Here is a 23,090-nt window from a genome sequence, read left to right on the forward strand (position 1 = left end):
AGAATGAAAAGCTCTTAGCTTGGCCCATGGTACATGCTATGGAGATGGTAGCTCTTGGATGGGCTTCTGTTTTTAGACTCATGCAAATTCAGATTAGCCTGGAGGACCCAGGTTACTGAAGACATAGGAAATACACTTCCTTGACTCCAAGGACATAGCATCTACAGTGGCAGATGCTGGTGTGGCCAGGGGCTCGCTCTTGGTGCCCCATTCCTACTGCGACCATGGGGGAGTCAGGAGACACCTGTTTCAGTCCCAGACCTGTGTAATGGGCTGTGGGAGCCCCTCCAGCAGGTAACATTTCTGCACAAACGCGTTCTGCATAAATGATCCCTGTGATGGGTTTCGGCTTGTCACTCTACTGAAAGTCTCAGGGTCCTGGCGGAACCGTGACCTCCACCTGAAGCCCTATCCTAGGCTGGGAGGTGTGCGTGTGTGCGTGCGCGTGTGCGGGACTCACGTGGGTGCTCCTGCAGGACGCTGGTGGTGGGGGAGGAGAGAGGCTGGCCTGGGTGGGAGGGCCTGAGTCTAACTCCCTGCCTGGGTTTAATGAGCCCCAGAGCTCTGTGAGGGCTGCTTTTCATCACCTTTTCTTTGGTCAGACAGGGGGCTCAATAAATCTTTAGTTCTGTGGACTCCCCTCCTGGAATTGTTGAAGGAGAAAGCTTTTTGCAAATGACTGGAAAGCCCTTTGCAAATATAAAGTGCTTATTTAGATGCAAACGAAAAATCCAAGGTGCCTGTGACTCATCTGGTACCTATTGTGCTTGCTGCAAAGACGCGGAGGCTTGCCTGTGTGATGGGTGCCATTTGAGAGCCACTTAAAGAACTCCCTGGTGAATGAATTTGGTTGCATTATTCCCGGGCCCCTAGCGGAGGACTCTAATTCTCACCGCTCAGAACGTGTCCTCCTCCTCTGACACTTTCTCAGCCTTCTGCCCGAAGCTAGTTCTGACCCTGGATGCTGGGGGAGGGGGCCGGCCCCCTGGGGAGGCAAGGAGCCAAGGGGGGTGGGGGGAAGAGGGGCTGGTGCTTTTTTAAAAAAGAAAAGGCAGCATTAATCCAAGCATCCAGGGCTATGCCTAAGAATCTAATGACAATAGTATTACTTGCTTTCAAACCTCTTTTTATCATTTCGTTTCCTTTCCAAGCTCTTACTACCCTGTTAGTACATATCAAGGCTTCATGGCCAAAAAAATGCTGAATCCATTTGGTCAAGTTTGTCAGACTGGTGAGTAGCATTGTGTGCAGACCAAAGGTCTGCATGAATGACTGCATTTTTAATGAGTTGACCAGCTATTTGGCATCTCATGAACAGAATTTAATGCTGTGTACTGCACACGGCCCTGAAGGATGATGGAGACCGCTTTTCCAAGGCCGATTTTCCTTCCTAGAACAGAGGAGAGGCTCCGTCTTGAGGTTTTGTGAGGATTGGGTTCATGCGACATACAAGCCAAGAAGAAAGCATCCTTCCCCACTGGGGTGTAAGGCAGAGCTTGTTCCCCAGATTTCAGGTAGTGAGGGCAATGCATTCTGGGGCTTTTCCTCGAGGGGATGGAAGCCAATATGAGGTTTACTCTTTTGGTGGTGATGGGAAATAGAAGCGTAGGTCAGGCGTGGCTGCCGCCCATGGAAAGGTGCAGTTGGAAAGACTCACCCTCTCCTGACCACCTCGAGGTCTGCAAAGAAATGCTGGCTGAATTCAGTTCCCAAACGCATGTGCTGGGCACAGCCTCGCCTGCCGGCCCCACCAGCCAGCCCCACGCGTGTGAGTGTGTGTGGGTGGAGAGCAGAGGCACCATCTCCAGAGGGTAGAGAGGAGGGCTGGGAACCAGGAGGCAAGGAGGGGGCTGCCCCACAGCCTCTCCTGGGAGCTCCAAGGCTGATCTTCACCCACTCACTCGTGTTCTTTCTGAAGGTGCGTATTTGCACTCTGAACACTGGCTACCTTCAGGCCGGGACCACTCAGTGCCGCTTAAAATTCTTCATTCAGTGTCTATAACTGGCACGGCAGGGAGACTCACAGGTGATAAGGAGCTAGGACTACTGTCTGGGTTTGGGGTAGGAGAGGTGAGGATAAGCAAACCAGAGGCCATCTGCTTCTTATATCACTTATATATTTAGGTACTAAGTGTCCAAAAATCACACAAAAATCTTACATGTTCTAAGCAGAGTTCTATTCTCAGAGAGCTAAATATGTTATAAAATCCCTAACTATCCCTTCATTTTAAAACAGCTTTATCAAGATACAATTCACGTATTGCACACTTCATTCACTTAAAGTGTACAATTCAATGTTTTGGGGGGTATTTATGGAATCATGCGACTATCTCCCTTTATTTTTAAACACATTCTTTAATGGTACGAGTCCCAGCCTTATGGACGCGTTCTTTAATTCTCCTTCTCAGCTGGAGGCAACCAACTGCTTCTCGAGTGGTAAAAGTCAAAAGACTATCGGTTGACTGATTCGCCTGCAGTATATCACTAGAGGGCGGGGTTTTCGGGTCCATCCTTTGGTTATTGTTCAAGATTCCCACATCAGCACATGAAAGTGACTTTAGGCTGTTGGTAGAGAGGGCAAAGGCCCTGGTCCTGCAAAGGTCAAACCCTGGGAAACAAGGAGGACCTGCTCTAGGACCTCTTGTTAAAGGCAGACTGGAGATGTCTTGAGATAGTTACAGAGAAAGCACCATGAGAATTCAGGGGTGACGGAATCAAGCTGTAGAAATTTGCAAGGGCTTTGTGGGACAAGGGGCAGGTGCGGCAGACCGTGAAGCAAGAGAGGGATGTGGGGCAACCCAGAAAGAGATGAGATTGAAAAGATAGACTGAGGCCATAGGGCAGAGAACTTTGACTCCTAGGTGTGAAGGTAATTCTGATATTTACTCTGCAGGCCAAGGAGACGCTGAAGAGTTAGGGGGAGGGCAATGGGCATTTAGACTTTAGTCCTGGGGAAATGATTCTGAGAGAGTGATGTAGGACCAGTTAGGAGACTGTGGCAGAAGTCTGCTGACAGGTCATAGGAACATAAAATAAGCAGGCATACTAAGAAAGGGAAATAGGGCGGGCGGGGGGGAGGGGATGGCAAAAAATGAAGTCTAGAAGCCGTCAAGCCATTCCTAATTACTCCCAATTAGGAAACACCAAGAAAGAGGAAGGGGACAAAACCTGAGATTGTAAGGCAATGATGCTGCCAAGAAGAGATGACGGTTTGGTGCTTTGATGGTTTGGCTTTTAAGATTTTGAGGAGCCAGTCAGCCATCTAGGTGGTAATATGGTTTGAAACTCAGGGGAGATCTCAAGGGTGTAGCTGGAGATTTCAGGGGGCTTAGCACAAAGCCCAGGATTATGAACTTGGAGTCAGATAGACATGAATTCCAATGCTGACACCGCTCCATACAAGGGGTGTGTCTTTAGGTCAATTCCTTAATTCCCCTCAGAAGTTGGAAGTGAAGCCAATAGTAGCGGGTCAGTTGTTGTAGAGATGGAACGAGTGAGTGCCTGTCAGAGCCTGAGCACAGTGGGGTCACTTCTCAATGACTAGAAGACCATGTTTGGGCTCCCCTGTTCAAGCTAAGGAGGGGATGGATGGAGCTGCTGGGAGAAAAAGGGCGGAGGAGAGAGAAAAGGTGGACAAGAGGAAAAGTGAGGAACAGAAGTGCCCAGGGCCAGGGCACCCTGTTCTTCGGGATGGAAAGCGATGCCACTTGGGTGGAACGTCCCCGCATCTGAGTCACAATCACAGAGATCCACTCACTCCAGCAACCGAAAAGCTATTCTAAAGAGACATCATTGTTTATTTGTTTGGTTTAACCTCTATGAAGGAAACAAACAGACAAACAAACAAATAACTAAATCACAGCCATACTTGCTAAAATTGCCCTTCCCCCCATCCACGTCTCTCCTCTCTCCCTTCCTTGCAGATCTTCCCACGCTTTTCTCATTCCTCTTTTTCTTCCTCTTTTCCCTCCCTTCTTCCCCCACGTCACCAAAAACAAAACAAAACAAAACACCCCCCCCACACAAAAAATAATAACAGGAAATTTTCCTCCCAACTCTTGTCAGCTTCCCTTCTGTCCTTGACCCCGTCCCCCTTTACTCTCAATTAGGAATCACCAAGGCCCCCAAAGGATGGTGAAAAGGTAAAGCCAGAATTCTCTCTAGGGCTCTGGGAGGAAGGAGAGCCTAGGAAAGCTTATGGGATGATTGTTTTTCTCCTGTCACTGGAGTTTCTTCTCTTCTGCAGATCATAGTTTAAAAGAAAAAGAGCGAGAAGAAGATGGTGGCTGAGTTCCACTTGGCAGGGACCCCAGTGCCCTCAAACGCAAAGCCCGGATGCCCCAAACAGCAGGAGCGGCTTCCCCAGGCTGGTGTCCCATGCCGCCTGGCAGCGGAGACCCACCCACAGGGAAATCCCAGCCCTACCTGTCGATGCTGATGGCGCAGAGGTTCAGGATGCTGGCCGTACACATCATGACGTCCAGGGTGACAAATACATCACAGCAAACGCGGCTGAAGTTCCAGACTCCACCTGTCACCTGAGCGGCAGAGACAAGGCGGTCAGTGTCCCACGCGACCCAGTCATCTCGGCTGCCTTCCCGAGGCTCCCCTGTACATACGACCTACCTTCCCTGTTCTTGGCATCGTTGTTGCCAAGGGCAGGCAGCCCAAGATGGTCACCCAAGAAAGGACAAATTCACAGAACGCGAGAACATTAGAGCTGGAATTCGTCCAGTGTTTCTCAAAGTGTGGCCAACAGTGGGATGCTCAGCAATGACACACATTTCCGAAGGCTTCCCTAGGCCAACTGAGTCAGAATCTCTGAATCAAGAGCCGATGAATTTTCATTTTTAAATACCCCCCCTCCACTCCCTCCCCGCCCCAGAGCCCCCCACCCGCACGCCCTTTCACCAGGGTTTGAGAATTACAGATCAAGTTCAACCTCAGGAGGAAACTAAAGCTCATCGCGGTTAAACAATGGGCCCATAGACGTCCAACAGGTAGTGAGAGAGCCTGGGTGAGAGCCGGATGTGTGCCCTGTGCCCAGTCCACCTTTCTGAAGCCTTCCGCACAGTGGAGCGCCTACCCTATACCCAGAGAATACGCTGAGGACATGTTTTCCACAAAACTTACCTCTAAAATGAAAATCTATCTGGCTTCTGTTTTAAAGCTGGGACGCATTCTGGAATGGTATCGGTAAGAGCCTATGTGAAATCAGTCTGTGCCAGCATGCCCGCCTTGAACACCCCGGCTTCAGTGCCCAGGAGGTGGGCGGAAAGGTGGGTGCAGGGCATTGGAAAGGGGCGCAGGTCCTCTTGTCCACTCACAGCACCAGGGAGGACAGTCCTGACCTCACGCATTTACACGTGGGTTCCAGGCTCTGAATCTTCTCTCGCTAATGCTTACCGAGAGTCAGGAATTGAGGCAATTTAATTTAGATTGTAGCACATTTCTGTTTTGTTTTAATTTTTTTTTCTTACATAACCTAATCAAACCGGAGAGTTGTGTCAGGGAGACGGTCACTTTCAGAGTGTCCGTAAAGTCCATCTGTGAGCCCTGAGGCTTTTTGGGGCACCTGCCAGCTTCCTGTCCGTGGGGACCGTGGTTCTTGAGGAGAATCCCGTGAGGCTTGGTGTCCTGGCTGCCGCTGGGGGCGTGTGACATCCCCGGTGGCTGGCAAGCGGAGGGAGAGTGAAAATGGGTCCAGAAACCTCTACAGAAACCTCTACAGTAGCTTCTCGAGGGAAGATGGGAGACTGCGTAAAGGTGGAGATGTTGCTCTGGTTGGTTTTGGTCACCCGAGATTCTTGTTGCCCGGAGGGGTCCCCTTCCCATTCGTTCCTGGTTGATCCCACTAAAGGAAGGTTCGGAAAGCCTCCCTCCCCAAACCGCTTCTTTCCTCTTCGATTTATTTCTTTCCAGCATCCCATTTTACCCCTATATTTGGTCACCTCCAGACTCTATTTTGAGAAACCCCGACCAAAGATATTTTGTCTAAAAGCAACGATGCCAAGTTCAAACTAGCGAAGGAGAACAAAACCCCTTGTTTTTGTTCGTTAGGTTGTGGATTTGCTTTTTTTTTTTAGTTCAGCCATTGGCTTTATAGAAATAAAGCCTAATATGCACTGATAGGAATTCTGAGAATGAGAAACTCATGAAAATGGGGCTGTAGGGTCACAACAGTTGATTTACGGGAGCCAGGAGAATAAGGGATGTTTTTCTCAGTCCACAGGATGCTTGTATGCTGCAAAAGCTTCTTGCAGAAGCTTTGAATTTTGTGTATTAAATCTCATTTTAACATATGTCTCCTATGCAATATATGTCTTAAATTGGGTAAAGTCCACTTTTTGTTTTGTAAAGTTGTAAATGCCTGTTTGTGTCTGTGAGCTGGGGTGAAAATGTAGGTGAGAGAGGATAGTTACAACAGCAAACTCCAGTGTGTGCTGGATGTTTATTTGTTCGTTCGTTCATTCATTCATTCGTTTAGCAAGTAGTTGTGAAGCCCCTAATACTTGTTTATAGAGGAAGCATCTGTTATGTGTTTTAAGAGGTTTTAAGAATGTGTTTTGGGGGTGTATTTCGGGTGGCTCAGTTGGTTAAGTGTCTGCCTTTGGCTCAGGTCATGATCCCAGAGTCCTGGGATCGAGCCCCACTTCGGGCTCCCTGCTTAGTGGAGAGCCGGCTTTCCCCTCTGCTTGTGCACACGCTCGCTCTTTCTCACTCTTGCTCTATCTCAAATAGGTAAATAAAATCTTTAAAAATATATACTTCTGGCCCTGTCCTTGAAGAATGTATATGATAACTGAGGAGCAAGGCATTCTTAAATAAAATAACCAGAGATCATCATGAGGGCCTAACATTATGAATACAATCTAATGTTTATTGAGAACTTACCTTATGTGGGTCACTGGCCCACGTGACCTATTTCAGGAATTTCTACAGCTTTGAAACTTTAGATCCTGAAAACTGAATTTGTTTTTTACTGTATGGGCTCATAAAGCTTTTTGGGGACAAATTATACACTTATCTGATAGGAAAGTAAATGACTGTTAGTTAATTCTGTGGGAGCAGGGATTTTGACTTGTTTGCTGCCACATCCCTGGCTCCTAGAGCAGGACCTACCATGCAAATATATTCTGGAAGAGTGAATGGTCTCTGACAAAATCTGTATTAATACTGATAGTTAACATTTATTGGATGCTTACTAAGTCTTGATGTTCTGCGAAGCACTTGATGCACATGACTTCTATTGGTGCTTATCATCCTATGAGAGATGGCTACTGTTTTCATGGTAGAGAAAGGGACAAAAACTGGGAGAGGGTCAGAACCCCACCCGGGGTGGTACAGTCAGCAGACGCAGGCAGTGCACAGGAATGCAGGTCACAACCTGTGCTGTTCTAGGGGAGCATCAGGTCAGGAGGGACCAGGTGCTGGAAAAGGATGGGAGTTGGGCTGACACAAGGGGAAGGGAGAAAACCATATGCTCATCAAGGATTCTTGTATAACAAACGGCATCACCACCCTTCTCGGAAACAGGCACCCTCTTTTCGATCGCCTCTCTCACAGGGTTCCAAAAATAGTGCAAAAGACAGGGGTGGCTGCCGGCCGTGGGGTCTAGTGAAAGCACACACTGGGCAGTTTTTTTGCTCTCTTGCTTTTTAAGCCCCTCGTGGCCAAAGCCCTTCAAGCTGTCCTCTGACTTCTCTTGTGCGCCCCACCCCCCACCCATTCTGGCTGGCCTCTTTTCCTGTCTCTAATTCTGCCTTCAAAATCCCCATTCTCCTTGATCTCAGCTAAGTGTCAAAAAAAACCCCATGCTGACCAGTGGATTGAAGTAATTCCCACTAAGGTGCTGTCACTTAGGCTTCCCTGGGTCTTACTCCTTAAAATAAGTCTTTAATTGGTGGATGTGCAGTGGAAATACTCGTTTTACTTTATTTATTTTTTTACTGGAGTCCTCCACATCAAGTAAATAAGAGTAAGCCATCAGTAGAGCTGCGAAGGGCCATGACCACGCCTAAGTAACTCTCACAATGGTCTCACAGCAACCTAATGAGGGAAATAGTGTTTCTAATTTATCGGTACAGAAATGGAGACTGAGAATGGTTGTGTGATTTGCCCAAGGACACGTAGCTGGCAAAAGAAGCTGGAATTTCAAACCCTTAATCTTAACAATTACTCCATCCGCGTCAGTATCTTGCTGTGCCCCTGCTGGGAAGCACACAGGTCCACTCAATCCTACCATCGTAGGAGGGATGAGAGCTGGCACTGGCCCGTCCTACCACACAGCCCATATTTACTGAGGGCCTGGTACTTTGCCTGGGGGAGTATACTGAGATAAATGAAACCTGTTTTGGAACCCCAGGGCTTCAGCATACAGTGTGAGCACGTAAGGGGGACAAATATATGAGTGGGTGTGGGTGAACTGAGGGCCCAGGAGGGAGAAACCAAGAAAATAACTACGATACAATGGGAAAAGTGCTGATGGTGAGGTAAGGACAAAGTGTGGGGGGAACATAAAAGGGAAAGCAAGTTTTGAAATTAAGGCAAAAAAAAAAAAAGCAAAAACAAAATCTGATGGATTTAAGCCTCTTTAGAGACATGATTTTACCTTTCTCCTAAATTCTAATGAATAACTCACTACAGAATTCTGCACAGCCAGGTGGTGTTACTCTCACTTGCTAATGAATATAACTAACTCCCTTTGGCAATGCAGAAGGTGGAAGTAAGCAAGAAAGTGTCTTCAGGTACCGATGTTGGCTATTGATTTCCAACAGACACAGCCTAAGGCAGCATTTCCCAAATTTACTGATTATAAGGCAGCATTTCCCAAATCACCTGAGGCTCTATTTAAACAAAATGATTCTCAGGCCCCACTCAGAATAATAAGTCCCTCCAGTGATTCTTCTACTGCCTGGGAGGTTGGGGAAACCCGGGTCTGGGGATTTGGGGGTGGAGGTAGGGGGCATGACATTGTCTTCAGAAATCGTCATCCCTAAAAGCAGGGGTCCTTGCCCATTCTGTGTCCCACGGATCCCTTTGTTCTCATGGTTCCCTTCTCAGAAGAATATTTGTAAGTAGTAAAATACATTAGATCACAAAAAATACCAATTATATTGAAATATAGTTACCAAAGTATTTTAATATATGTGCTTCTTTAATAATGCCCTAAATAACAAAGCCTAGCGACAGGTCCAAAATTCCTATAATTTCTAAGTACTTGTGAGTGTAAATGGTATTTCAAGGTGTGTACGACAACTGTAATGAGATTTGAAAATAGAAATATCTGTGATTTCTCTTGGGGACAGTAAGGATTTCTTCTGTTGTGGGTTGATGCCTACCTTCATATTTGAAGAAAATGCTAAATTTCAGTGTAGTGAAAATAAAGAAGTAATTTTATTTACATCCAAGTTGATGGACTCCCCTGATTAAGAATTCCTGCTCTAAGGGATGGGATTTGGGGCACCTGGGTGGCTCAGTGGGTTAAGTCTCTGCCTTCGGCTCAGGTCATGATCCCAGGGTCCTGGGATGGAGCCCCACATCCGGCTCTCTGCTCAGCAGGGAGCCTGCTTCCTCCTCTCTCTCTGCTTGCCTCTCTGCCTACCTGTGATCTCTGTCTGTCAAATAAATAAATAAAATCTTTGAAAAAAAAAAAACAAACTTTAAGGGATGGGATTTTTAGTTGTTTGGGGAGATGTCCAAGGTGCAAAAATAGAATTACTTCTCTAACCTCTTCATTCCATTTTTGTTCGCCACATTTGGAATCTTTCTGGGGTGCAGAGGGATTGCGGTGAGGCAAGAAAGGGGATCCAATGATCTGAATCCCAATTTCCTCATCTGTGAAATGGGGGATAGTTTACAGATTAGTGGCTCTGAAATGTTCATTTGTAGCAGGTGGCCAGCTGCTTGCATGAATTACCTAAAATGGGGGGGGGGGCTGGTACGATTATCATAGACTTTCAGGGCCATCCCTGGAAATTCTGGTTTGGTGGATCTGGGGTAGACCCAGTAGTTTGTATTTTAAACAAGCAGTTCTCTGTACTAAAGATTTAGCTCAGAACTGCTCAAAGTTTAGATGCTTAAGAGTCATGGAAGAACCCATTGAAAATGCAGACTCTCCCTTATTTTTACAATGTCATTACAAGGGTCAAAGTTTCCTCTCCCCAAAAATAGTGTTGCTCTTTCCCGTAGTCACTATCCGACCTTGATTTCCTGCCTCAACCCTACCCCCTGCTCTTTTTTGCTTGGTGTATATTACTCAGTTCTCACGTCTTTTTTTTCCTGTCCACACTGGGACCCAAGTAGTCTGAGTTTAGTATTCTAAAGGTTCCTTTGGTTGCTTACGTTGCCTTTCTGCCCTGATATAAGTGCATTAAATATCACAAAGGATGCTTAACCGAGTGGAACAAAATGGGATGTTTGTGCTTGGAGAGAGAGCTCCACACATACTGCAGCTTCTAAAGCAGGAAATTAAAAACCTGAGAGGGAATCAGAGATAGAACTATTTGTTGTGGCACAGAAAAGAGTTTTTGAGCAAGTGCTGCAAACTGAATTAAAGAGATGGCCAGGACTGAGCCCACTGAAATAGAACTTACTCTGAGATCACCTGCATGATTTCTATCCTAAACTTGCTGCTAGGCCCGAGGACAAAGAAAACTGAAGAAGGTCAATGACTAGCCCCTGCTGGTCACCCAGCCCAAGCCAGGCTCCTGAATGCCTTTAATGATGAGGATGGTACCGTGAAAGCCACTGTGTTGTGTCTGTGCTGCCGTTCCCTGCCTTTGTTCCAATAGTCCTTGGAGTCCACTGTGAAACTGTGGAATTCCTGAGCAAGTCTTTGGTGTGCACCATGGAAGGAACATATTATCTCTGCTAAACCAACTCTTTCATCCAGTGGTTAGTTCAGAGAAAATCATGTGCCAGAAGTCAGTCCAATCAAGTACATCTTAACATTTCTAGTAAAAATTCTGGGACACAGATTTTCTATCTTGGTGTGAACGGTGGGGTGGACACATGTGAGGCCTATAGTTTAGACTATGCCATGGGTAAGGCCAATTCCTAGAAGTGAGCTGAGAGAATTGTGGAGAAATGGAGCTGGAGGCTGGTTCCAACTGTGCCTGCAGCCCACCCTACCACGGGACTTTTAAAGTTCTTGGTGTGAAAGAAAAATGCATTCTGTTTGTTGCTTAAGTCGATTGGAGCTCAGTTTTCTTTTACTTACTACTAGAAGTGTCTTAACTGAGATATTTATAGTTCACACCTTTTAGTTATCAAAGTACTTTCTCAACTGATGACAGTTGAGCCTGACATCAAGCCCATGAGAAAGAAAAGTATACTTGTCACCTCCATTTTATTCCTTTGATTCCAGGTCTTCTGACTTCCAGTTCTGAGTCTTTCTCATAGCATAACCCTGTGCAGGAATGACATTCATCCCAGTGAATTCCGGAAACGCAGTGCTCTGTGACATTTTGTTTGCCCATCTCACAGTAATTCTTCCTCATACCACATCCTCTTTTTAAATAAAACCCACATTTTCACTTTCTTTTCTCTCCTCCTATGTATCCTTCCCTTGTGATCCAGTTTTGGTTAATTAAACTTAAGTGAAGTCCCTTAGGAGAAACTTTGAGGCATTCCAGGGAAAGGGCTTTCTCTTTCCCTCTCTTTCTTTCTTTCCCTGCTGTCCTCACCTATGCTATTTTTGAACGCGGCCATGATGCTGAGGGCATCAAGGGTGGAAGAGACTGGTCCTTGACGACACCATGGGGCAGCTGAATTGACACCAAAAATCCCCTTCCTCCAGAATTCTTGTCGTGTGAGAAAAGTAACTCCTCTTTGTTTAAGCCACAGTGAGTAAGGTTTTCCAATATTTACAGCATACTCACTGGTGCCTGGCAAAATTAGGCCATTTTCTTTCAAAGGAAGGAATCTGGCCAGTATGAGCCAATATTTCCTTCAAAGAAGATAGATGTATTCAAATCAAAGCACAGGAAGCTGTGAATTTGGCAGCTAATTTGGCCACTACATTGTGTTCCTCTCATTTCTGTGCTGTCCTCTTGGACAAACATTTTGTGCTTGTCCTCAAGCCTACAGCAGTCTCTGTACTGTGGTCAACACTGCATCCTTTCCTCTTTCCAAGGGAGCCCTTAGGTATAATCATGTAATTACTAGACCAGTTACTCAAACTGGACCACAATTAGGACAAGTTAGTATGATTAATGCTTTGCTCTTCTCTGAGATGCATGGACTTACATATTCACAGTCCTTTTAAGGGCCCAAAGTACTCTTTTCTCTCATTGAGATACCCTGTCTGCTTCTGAGGTCCACAGAAATCAGGCAGGTATTTAAGATGAAGAAAATTATATACTGTGTTGGGTTAGGGAGACCTGGTCCTTTGGAATAGAACCTTCTAATACCTTAACTGGTTGCTTTAATTATGGCTGCTTTAAGTCATGTTCTTTTATTGAGAGAGACCCTTAGAGGACTGTTGGTGAAAGTGGTGCTGAAATATTAAGTTGCATGGACAAGAGCTTTAAAGCAAGTAGGGAAGACCGAAAAGAGGTCAAAAGCCCATTTCCCAGTGGCTCTCCACTGCTCTTCTTTATATGATTCAGACGTGTTTGACCATGCTCTTGATTGCTGAAAACGTGCACCAAATAACCTGTTGGACAGAACGTGTACTGATTTTTATGAGAGGGAGCCAAGGGGAGAGATCATAGATCCAACCTGCAGAGAGTCCAGTAAGCCTTTGGCAAGATTTCATGCTGGCTCTCTGTGGGATCGGTTGCTCTTCTATGCTCAGCAGAAGGGGGGCGTCATCAATTTTGGCAGGTGTAGCTGACAAGGGATGCCATGTGTGTCTAGCATGGAAAAATCACAGTGTCAATATGCTACACCAGTATCTACAGAGATTTTCCAAAATGGCCTATCCAGAGTCCTGGAAGCAACCCCAAATAGATAGTTGAATAGGGATCTTGGGGGGCTTTGTTATAGATACCCGAAGACTGGCTTTATTTCAGAGGCAATTAATTTAATATGTTTATTAGAGTGAAGGTCCTTCTTTCTGACATGCAGGCTTCTGAAAGACCTAAGAATCCTTGTAATGTCTAGGGGTGGACAGAAATACTTTGAGGTATGGTATGGTGATGTTATGAATCATTAACTAATCCATTCTGGTTGGTAGCACTTTAAATCTGCCTACTCTTGAGCAGAAATCTCACATGTGTCTAACTTCTTTTCAGTCTCATTATTATTGAATGTAAAAAAAAATAAACAGCTCATTGAAACAATAGATATGGCTGCAGACGGTGTAAGCAGGAATTGCCCATCTAATGCATACATTATAGAAAAGAGTCATTTAATCATTCATACAGCAAATATTTATTTAGCACATATTATGTGCCAGGTAGTGTGTTTGGACTACAGGGGAGAAAAAAAAGAACAAAGACATAGCTTCTGACTTCAAGGTTGTCTCAGTCAGTTTGGGTTGATGGAAAAGTCAAGATAATTACAAGATTTTTTGCCATCAGGATTATCTTAATTGGGAAAAATTAATGTTTTTTTTTTTCCCTCCAACTCTTCCCTTAGCCTTTACATCTATCCCAATCAGCCTAGATGTTTTTCTGCTTTTCCTTTCCTTTTCTATTTTCTTGGTTTCTTTCCTTTATGTTTCCCCTTTGAGATCATAAGTCTAATTTTAGTTCCCAGTCATTCTTTAATAGGGATACCAGCCTAGGCAGTCTGTGTTTGAGGTTTTTGCTCTCCTGTGATATGTCATACTTAATTAACTGTCACCTTCACTATTAATATTAACTGAGATATTAATTTGATGAATTTTAATTTCTCTTAATCATAGCATCATTTTGATCCTTCATTGGATACCTCTTTAAAATGATACATGATACACAGTGCAGGAGAGACATATTAATGGTACATTAAAGTGTTTTTAAAAAGCTCTTTAGTAATTGCATGTTTTCCTGGTAAGACTATCTGTTTCTTGAACAGGTGTAGGCACCCTGATTCCTTTGTTAGCAAATGGATGTTTTGTCTTGATCACCTCCTGACTCTGTTTTGCACTCTCAAATGAAAATACTTTCAAATTTAAGAAATGTTTCTCTCCAGAAGAATTCTCCAGGGTCTGCTGCATTATCTGACTGGCGAGGGCTCTGTACTATTAATGGAGGCATCAAAAATATAAATGTGAAGGTTTGGTCTGTTTGGTAGCAGAGTCTGTAGAGAGCTGGTACCCAGGAGGAAAGAACTGAGTGCAAGGGTAACTAAATAGTCTGATCTATTTGCAGACTTTTTTTTATCTTTTCCACTTAGTCTTTAATTTTTTTTGTTTTTTTTTCTGTTATTCCTTCTTCATCTCCCTCCCCCCTCACTGTTGTCCTGCATCCTTCCAGCACACCGCTACCCCACTGTATACATTAAAACACTGATGAAGCTGCCCACAGACTGCCTCCCTCAAACCCCCACCCCCCACATCTTTGAGACATGACTGGCACAGAGATTAAACCTAATGCATTTTTAGGATGTGTTGCATCACTCAAGTCCAGTCACCTGGTTGCTGGAGACCCAGGAGCACCATCATTCCTGGCTCCTTCATTCTGATGTGGGCATGTCATGTTGGATAATGGGAGAAAGGGAGAGTGACGGGACCTCTCCTTCCTTCCTAGTCTCAGGATCATGGCAGGGAACATTTTGAGTCCAGAGGCCAGGAACGCAGGGAAGACAAAGACAAGGACGGTCACACAGGCAGCCCGCAGGTGGGGCTCACTCACCTCCAGGTACACCACCCAGGGCATCACCAAGGTGGCCACCAGCAGGTCAGCCACGGCTAAGCTCACCACCAGGTAGTTGGTGGTGGTCTGCAAAGCCCGTTCCTTCAGCACGGCCACACACACCAGACCGTTGCCGAAGATGATGGCCAGGATCAGTGCGCAGTAGGAGAGTGCGTAGTAGGTGTGCGGGCGGGCCCGGCCGGCCCCTGTGGAGTTCTCTGCCCCACAGGTGGAGTTGATCTGGCTGCTCCACTGGCTCAGAGGCGCCATAGCCCGGAGGGAGAATAGCGACCCCTGTGGGTTTCCTGGAAGGAGACAGAAAACAATGTTGGCAAAACTGGACTCCTTGGAGCTTGGCTGCTTGGGTACATGTTTATGGATTGCTTCAGCAAATATTTGTCGAGCACTTCCTTTACGCTTGGTACTCTTCTAAGCACTGGAAATACAACAATGAACAAAAGGGAAGATATTCCTGCCCTCATGTTGGGGCCCACTGGGGGAGGAGAATGCAGTAAGAAATAAGATAAAGGATGTAGTATGGAGGAGAGTACAGTAAGGAATGAGTTAAATAAAGGATGTAATATGTTCGATCATGAGATGCACTTTGGAGAATGATGAATCAGAAGAGGAGGTAAGGAGATGGGGAGGATTATGTGTGTGTGCATAGGCTGAGGGCAATTTTTTTTTTAACTTTTCCTAAGTTTCAAGTTTTTTTTTTTCATTTTCTTTTTAAAATTTTATTTATTTATTTGACAGACAGAGATCACAGGCAGGCAGAAAGGCAGGCACAGAGAGTGGAAGGAAAGCAGGTTCCCTGCTGAGCAGAGAGCCTGATGTGGGGCTCAATCCCAGGACCCTGGGATCATGACCTGAGCCGAAGGCAGAGGCTTTAACCCACTGAGCCACCCAGGCGCCCCATCTGAGGGCAATTTTTAACCAGGATAATCAGGAAGCCCTTGTGAAGAAGGTGGCACCTGAGTCAAACCTGGAGGAGACGAGGAAGACAACCACGCAGATATCTGCAGGAAGAGTGGTCCAAGCAGAAGGGATAGCAGATACAAAGGCAGAACAAGTTGCTGTGTGGAAGGCAGCAGGCAGTCAAGAGGGGCTGGAGCCCAGTGAGGCAGGATACAGAGTGGAAGCGTGTGAGATCAAGAGGCTGTGCAGGGCACTGAAAGAGCTGTGCTTGGACCCTGAATGAGATGTAGAGCCGTTGCAGGATCAGAATCCCAGCTCTGCCACTTCCAACTGCTGGACCTTGGGCGTGTTACTGCACCTCTCCTCTCTGAGCTTCATTTTCCTCCTCTGCAAAGTGGAGGAAACAATGGAATCCACCATAGGGTTTTTGTGAGGATTAATTGAGCTTTTAAATATGTAAAGCATTGAAAGTGATGATACCTAGAAAGCTATGTAAGTGTGAGCTCTTTCTCATACTGGACAGTTTCTTTTAGCTTCCCATCCCCCTTTCCTTGTTTTCTCTCCACCCTCTTCTGTTGCCCCATCTGCCTTTCCCCCTGCCTCCCTCTGTCTCTTCCTTTAGTTTCTCATCTCTCTCTTGCATCTTGCTTGGGGCATGGTGGGTGTGGGATGCCGGCTTGTGGGAGAAGAACTCAAGAGTAATGGAGTATAGAGACAGTGTAGTGGTTTTTATACTTAAGGAAAAAATTCATGTGTGGAATTTTGTTTGAAACCTCCTAATTTTGAAAGACTGGTTGCCAATTAAAAAAATGTTTAAACTCTATGAAGTCCCTTCTCACCCCCCCCACCCACAAAATCTTACATCCGTGGGCCAATGGCTCATAAGCATAAGTTTTCAACTTCTGAGCCCTCACTTTTCAAACAAGGAAATAAGACCCAAAGAGATTAGTAACATGTCTTAAGTCATAAAGCTTATTAGTGGCAGAGCTAGCATGCAGGCCTCTGATTCTTCCAAAACTCTCCTTTGGCATCTGCAAGCTGTAACAACTGTTGTGTCACCATCCCACTGGGAAGAATGAATCCTCGAACTGTGGGGACTTTGGGCTTAGGGTGGGAAAGGCATCAGAGCCCCTCAGCTGCCCCTGTGACACCAGCCTCTTGGGGCCAGTCCTGAAGAAGGGACTCTGGGCTCTCATAGCCAGGTTTTTGTGTATCCAGGAAGAAGTGGGGTGGAGGGGGGAATGTGACAAAAATCACCATGTCTTGTAGAAAAATATGGAAATGCCTGTGCATTAAAGCCTTGTGTGCTGGAAGAGGGACACCTGCCGTGGGATCTGTGCTTTAGACGGCCCCACTTCGGTCCCACCTCTGTCATATCCTCCCTATGGGATGAGGTCATGCTCTCCCACAATGCCAAGGAGCACATCCAACAAGAGTCCACTCTTTCATTCTAAACCACATTCTGAGCACCAAGATCACAGAATTCTCTGCCCAAACTGCATGGAGCTGCTTCCAAAGCTTTATTCTGGATCTGTCAACCTGAGTGTAGGCTGTGTCATGGATATTTGGGACCCCTGAGCTCAAGGGGTGGCTCTTTAGGGGAGCTCAGATGAGAAGCTTGGGTATAGCCTGAAGTGCAGAGAAAAGAGGATGGAGTCCTTGGAGCAGGATTCGGGGTGGAAAGCAGCTTCTCCTGCCCTCTCACATTTTGTTTTGAACTCTTAGGGACCAAGAATCCTAAATTTAAACCTGGCCTTCCAGATGGTTATAGAGGTATATTTTTCAAGGCAGGAGTATTAAACATCTTATTCACTGCTTTGTGGGTTATAACTAAAATACTTAGAAATGGAGTATAGGCGCCTCCATGGGAACACTTGCTCCAGGCAGAGGTAGAGGCTGGCTTGGTGGCCAGGCTTTGCTCTCAATCCTGGTATCTACAGCTCCCCGTCAATGAGGGAATTGGCCTAATCATGATTGTCATTTTGTGTCTCATTTTGAAATGTTTCATCCTGGAATGTGTAAGTGTGAAAATGAACAAATGATTGTAAGGGGCCGACTTGGAATGAATTCAGAGAATTATTTTAAAAGAAAATTGTTCTTTATCTTGGCACACTGTTTGTACTCAATAAATTTTAAAACACAATAATAGTTTCTGATAATAATTATAATTTTCTCATTATTTGGAAAGGGCAGCTGCTACCCTGGAGATAGGAAAGCTGCTGCCAAGAGCTTTTTGAAAAATACAATGCTTTCTGATTGTTGACGGATATTTCTACCTTTGAGGCCAGCTCAGACCCAGAACACCTTTCCTCCCGCAGCTGGACCAGTTGGGAAAACAGTGGCCAGAAATCAGTCTTCCATGGGATCTGTAGTTGGCTACTGATGTCTTAGCCTGATCTCACCTGACAGGTAAGATGGAAGCACAAAACCTTGGGATATTTGTTACCACCTTGGACTTTTTACCCTGTTGATGTTTGACAGCTACTTAAAAATAGTGCAGCTGAGTGTCAATGGCTAATTAAACGAAAGGAAACCCTCAACTCTGAAAATCAATTGGGAGCCTGATGTTGAAATCATAATTGCATGGATTTCTGATTTATTATTGTTTTTGCATGTACCATCTCTGGTCTTAGGTCCTGTGTAGTAGCAGGTGGGTGTAGCCTTGGTTGTCCACACAGTTCCTAATGAGTTGATGTGGGAGATGGAAGCAGCAAGTGAGTGAGAGCCTGGATTACTCCCCGCCTCTCAGCTAATTGTTTCAACTCTCTCCCTCCTTAGAGCTTTCTTTCATCTCTCTCTCTCTCTCTCTCTTTTTTTTCCCTTTAAACCAGTATTGCTTATGTAACACAGGGCTGGGTTGGGATTTTTCCTTTCTCTTTCCCTCTGATAAATATATTACCAAATATCAAACTGGTTTCTGTTAGGGAAAAGCAGGAAGCCTGGAGAATTTTTTAACTTAACCACTCTTTAAGTAATTCATACTGATAGCCTGGTCTCCTCACCAGCAAAATGTGAACATCATACCCACTCCGTGGGGTTATTGCCAAGATCAAATAATATTATATATGTCAAGTCTTGGCACTGCTGGCAGCTGGGGCTGGATAATCCTTTTTGGAAGTGGGCATTGCAGGATGTTTAACAACACTCCCCTTAACCCAGGTTGTGACAACCAAAAATGTCTCACGACACTGTCAAATATCCCTTGTGGGACAAAATTATTCTCTCAATTGAGAATTATGGCTCTAGCATAATGCCTAACACAAGCACTTGAAGTACTGTGGCTTTTATTATTAAAGGGGAAGTGGGAATAAGTGAAGTGGTCAAGTAAGCTCCAGTTGCAGAGTGGCCAATGGACTTGGAAATTAAGAGAATACTGGTGACCTCAGCAAAGAGTGTTAGTAGTTAAGAATGGATGAGCAGCGAGAAAATGGAGAAGGCAAGGACTAGAGGATTAGGGCTGGTCTTACTCTTTTAAGATTCATTTTATATAACACTACTCACAAATTTTAATAAGCCTTTCAACTTCTTACAAAGTATTGATTTACCTTGGTCTTTATAGTTTATTCTAGCATCTCTGAAAGTGAGTGCATAATTTATTTTAAAGAGCAGAGGGACAGAGAGTAGTCAGGCCCCCATCAGCTATGACATACATCCTACTTTACTGATATTCCCTCAGTGCTGAGCTACATTCTGCCTAAAATGTTTGTGAGCTGTCTCCTTGGCACTTGGTTGCATACCAGGCGTGTTAGGAAGATACTCATTAAGGTTTACCAGGGCTTAATTATTTGTTCCCTTTCCTTAAGAATACTGAATTGGGCAAAACCCAAAAACAATAAAAACAAACACACTTGAGTTCTCAATTTCCTTCTGAAGACAGTAGTCACCATCTCTTCTGTTTACTACTGTGTAGTGGGTACCTAGACTTTATCTCATTTTAATATTTATAGTAGCCCTGAAGGTGGATATTGATATCTCCTTTTTATAGACTAAAAAGCTGAGTCTAAATTTTCTTAAGATTATATAATATGTAGGGAGCTGTATTGAGCCTAGCTTTGATCTTGGGTCTCCTTAAATATCAAACTCACAACTTACTTAATGTGTCTGTGGACATTGATGTATGGAGACATTTCCAATTAGAGCTGGTTTTTCCTAAACTCGGAACACAACACCTTAAAAACAGGGTTCTGTGACCAAATCTTCACTTGCATCAGATCCCTGTCTTCTGCCCAGTTACATCCTGATCTCTAGTCTGCAAAGCTTTTCTGGTTCTGGGCTTCAATGCAGACTTTCTATATTGGCTGAAAAAGTTAATAATTATAGCTAAAATTTATAATCATTATCATAGTTAAGCCTCGCAGCAACCTGATAGAGAAAGTAGGTCCTATTATTACCCCCATTTTGCAGGTAAAGAAAGTAGGTAATAGAAAGGTTAATTATCTTGCTGGGGTCATACAACAATAAATGATGGAGCTCATTCAACTCTATCTGTTTCTAGACCTTACATTTTTAACTACTCCACTATTGGGGTAAGAGAGACAAACTTGAAGTGGAGACACGTTTTAAAGCCTTGCTTTTTCAGAGCACCTGACCAAGCCCTGTGAGAAGTCAAAGCAGGTGCACACTGCACATAGAAACAGTGGGAGTTACATTGTCATTATTATTAGAGGCAGTCTTTAGCATTTCTATGGCACTTTATTCTTGAAAATTGCTGTCTAGTTTACTTTCCAATGAAGATTCACAAGTGCATTAAAATACATAGCATACTTATATATTTGGACATATTTATATTGTTGGCAAATGCGCCGAGAAAAACCATAGCTGGTAGCCAAGGTTATATACATTTTAGTCTCTAATTAAACCTGCTCCATTAGGCAGAGAATTCCCACCTTCCCTAACAACTTTGAATTACCAACCATTTTATCATTTTAATCAGAGAGAAAATGGAAAGTCAATGGATGAATCAATAAGCAAACATTAATCAATGGCAAACCTCGGTGCATTAGATATTGAATTTAATAATGAGTAAGATCTATTTTGTATTTGCTTTAATTCATAATCCATAATAAGCAGGCTTCTGTATAGATGCTTTAATATCAAGCATTCATTTGGATACTGTCAGTATTTTCCTTGCTTGACACCACTGCTCACTTCTAGCCATGCAGACCTTTGAAAATGTTCAACTAAAAATAAACAAGTGTCTGAGCAAAATTTTCTCATATCATATTTGCTTCTCTTTGGCTCCAAGAGATCCAATGGTGTGTCAAGCAGCAATTCTTCATGCATACCTAAGGACAGACATCTTACTGACCTTTTAGTATCAGTAAGAAAAGGGCTTCCTTTATAAAGTACAAAGAGACATGCAGAATGAGTGTAAAATACAAGTCCCACTCTGCTATTGCTGCTTTATTATTTGTGCATGCATTTTGATAGTATTCGATTAAACTAAATGCATGAACTGGAATAAATACCTAATTGCAACAACTTCCGTTGACCCAATAAGCTACAATAAATAATGAAAGTCCAACAATTAAAAAACAATATCCTCAAAATCATATGCTATCATTAAAGAAAATATACACAATCATCATCTCAAGTACTGCATATCTCTGTTGGGAATAATTGGATTCTGACTTGGAAACAGCCTGACTTTAAATAGACCATTGAAAACAGTGCCTCTTCAAACCCTCAGCCCTGGATTACCAGGATGCTAAATTGGGGAGTTTAAAATAACAGACCCTTACAATTAAGTAAGACCCTTAAGGGGAATACAATCAACTTCCATACAAATCCCAGGGATAGTAATACCTTTTTATTTTCCATCTTTTAATTTTGCCTTGATAGAGCTTCTAGAGCCCATGAGGATCTAATTTTGGGGGAAAAAGAGAAAGAGAACAGGTTTCTATTGTCAAAAATGAGGGAAAAAATGAAAACAGCTTCTTTAGGGTTTCTGGTTTTTAAATAAGAGAGGGTGCAGAGTTTTAATGCATATTTGTAGAGAACCACAGAACCCCAAGCTGGTTAAATAACCTTCCAGGAAAATGCTGTGCATTAAATTAGAAACAAAAAGAAAAATTACTTACCCTGAAAATTTCTTCTGATTTCTGGAGACTGTGGAGTTTAGCACCTCAGTGGCTGCCTTCACTTACTGACAGCAGACATGCCCAAGCAAAGCAAACTTTGCCTTTCCAAGGACACCGAAACTGTGGAAATGAACAGAAAGAAAATCACCCATTTTTGCCTCTAAGGTGAAATCACTTGTGGGCTGCTCTTACAGCTTTCCTATTAGACCTTACTGCATGCTTCATAGCTGCTTTCAAATCCATGCGTTTCCTCTAGAGGATTTGGGAGGGACCCTGAACTGATCTGTGCTGGGGTTAGCCCCTTAGAGGCTCTGTCCTTGGTGCTGAAAGCGAGGTGTAGCAGGCAGAAGCAGGATCTGTTTTCTGTCTCTCCTCTTTTCCCTCTGAGCCTCTATCTGCTGCGTGCTATGTTTTTTTAGTACATGTGTGTTTCCCCCTCAGTGCTCTTTTTATCCGTTATTCTACTGTCTTTCCTTCTATGCTTTAATTTCTCTTGAATAACTCTAACCTTCCTCAGCTTAATTGCTTGGGCAGCTTTTGGTGGGTGTAAAGATGATTGCTACAGAAGAAGCAACAGATCAACAAATTGATACCACAAGTGGTTAATAAAAATCTGTAAAATTTAAAACACAACTGACAGAATAATTGAACTTGGAGGTGTAAGCCTGTCTGGGAAAAGAAGGTTAAAGGAAATATATTACAGTGGAAGCAAAACTGAGGTGTGGAATATAACTGGTGATAAAAAGATGAGATAAGCTTAATACGGTGAGAAACGTTAAGTATTTGTTTAACAGCACTCCTTGCATTCAGAGAACTCTACAAAAACATTTGCCGATTTGTTCTCACTGCTCTTCTGAGATATATGTGAGTAAGCTTTCTTAACTCAACTTTAGAACTAGCTAAAGTGGGATGCAATTAAGGGCAATGCCAGTAAGTCTCTGAAGCAGCACTAGAACTTAATCTTACCATGGTCACCTATTCATATAACATCTTACCATGGAATCTTAACTATTCCTTATTCTCTTGTTTTTGAGCTCTTCTTCCTTCAGACAGGGTGGCAAGTCTTTCACTCCTTTCTCTGCCAACAGTGGATGTGCTTGGCAGCTGCAATGCAGACAGTCATGGGGAGTCTGGTCCGAGTCTGACTATGATGGAGACCTCTGCTGGTTGAGAAAGAAGCAGCAGTAGCAACAAGGTTTAAATATGGCTACTCCTAACAACCACATTAATTGAGCATATACTATTAATCAGTCATTTTGATTCACTCTCTCTTTTAATCTTTTCAACAACCCTAAAATGTAGGTATTATTTT

The 23,090-nt window shown here is 44.1% G+C and overlaps 1 protein-coding gene across 1 annotated transcript in view; it reads right to left on the reverse strand.

The window, feature by feature from the left end:
• Positions 1 to 21,809, reverse strand: part of DRD3 (dopamine receptor D3) — a 39,100-nt gene extending 17,291 nt beyond the window's left edge. Inside the window, exons 1-3 of the mRNA XM_044255057.1 lie at positions 21,779 to 21,809; positions 14,781 to 15,085; positions 4,426 to 4,538 (exon numbers count right to left, since the gene is read on the reverse strand). Coding sequence (XP_044110992.1) covers positions 4,426 to 4,538; positions 14,781 to 15,050 — 383 coding nt within the window. The 5' untranslated portion in view covers positions 15,051 to 15,085; positions 21,779 to 21,809. The remainder of the gene's footprint in view (positions 1 to 4,425; positions 4,539 to 14,780; positions 15,086 to 21,778) is intronic.
• Positions 21,810 to 23,090: the final 1,281 nt, after the last annotated feature.

The sequence above is a fragment of the Neovison vison genome, chromosome 6 (genome assembly GCF_020171115.1).
Source record: "Neovison vison isolate M4711 chromosome 6, ASM_NN_V1, whole genome shotgun sequence".
Lineage (NCBI taxonomy): Eukaryota > Metazoa > Chordata > Mammalia > Carnivora > Mustelidae > Neogale > Neogale vison.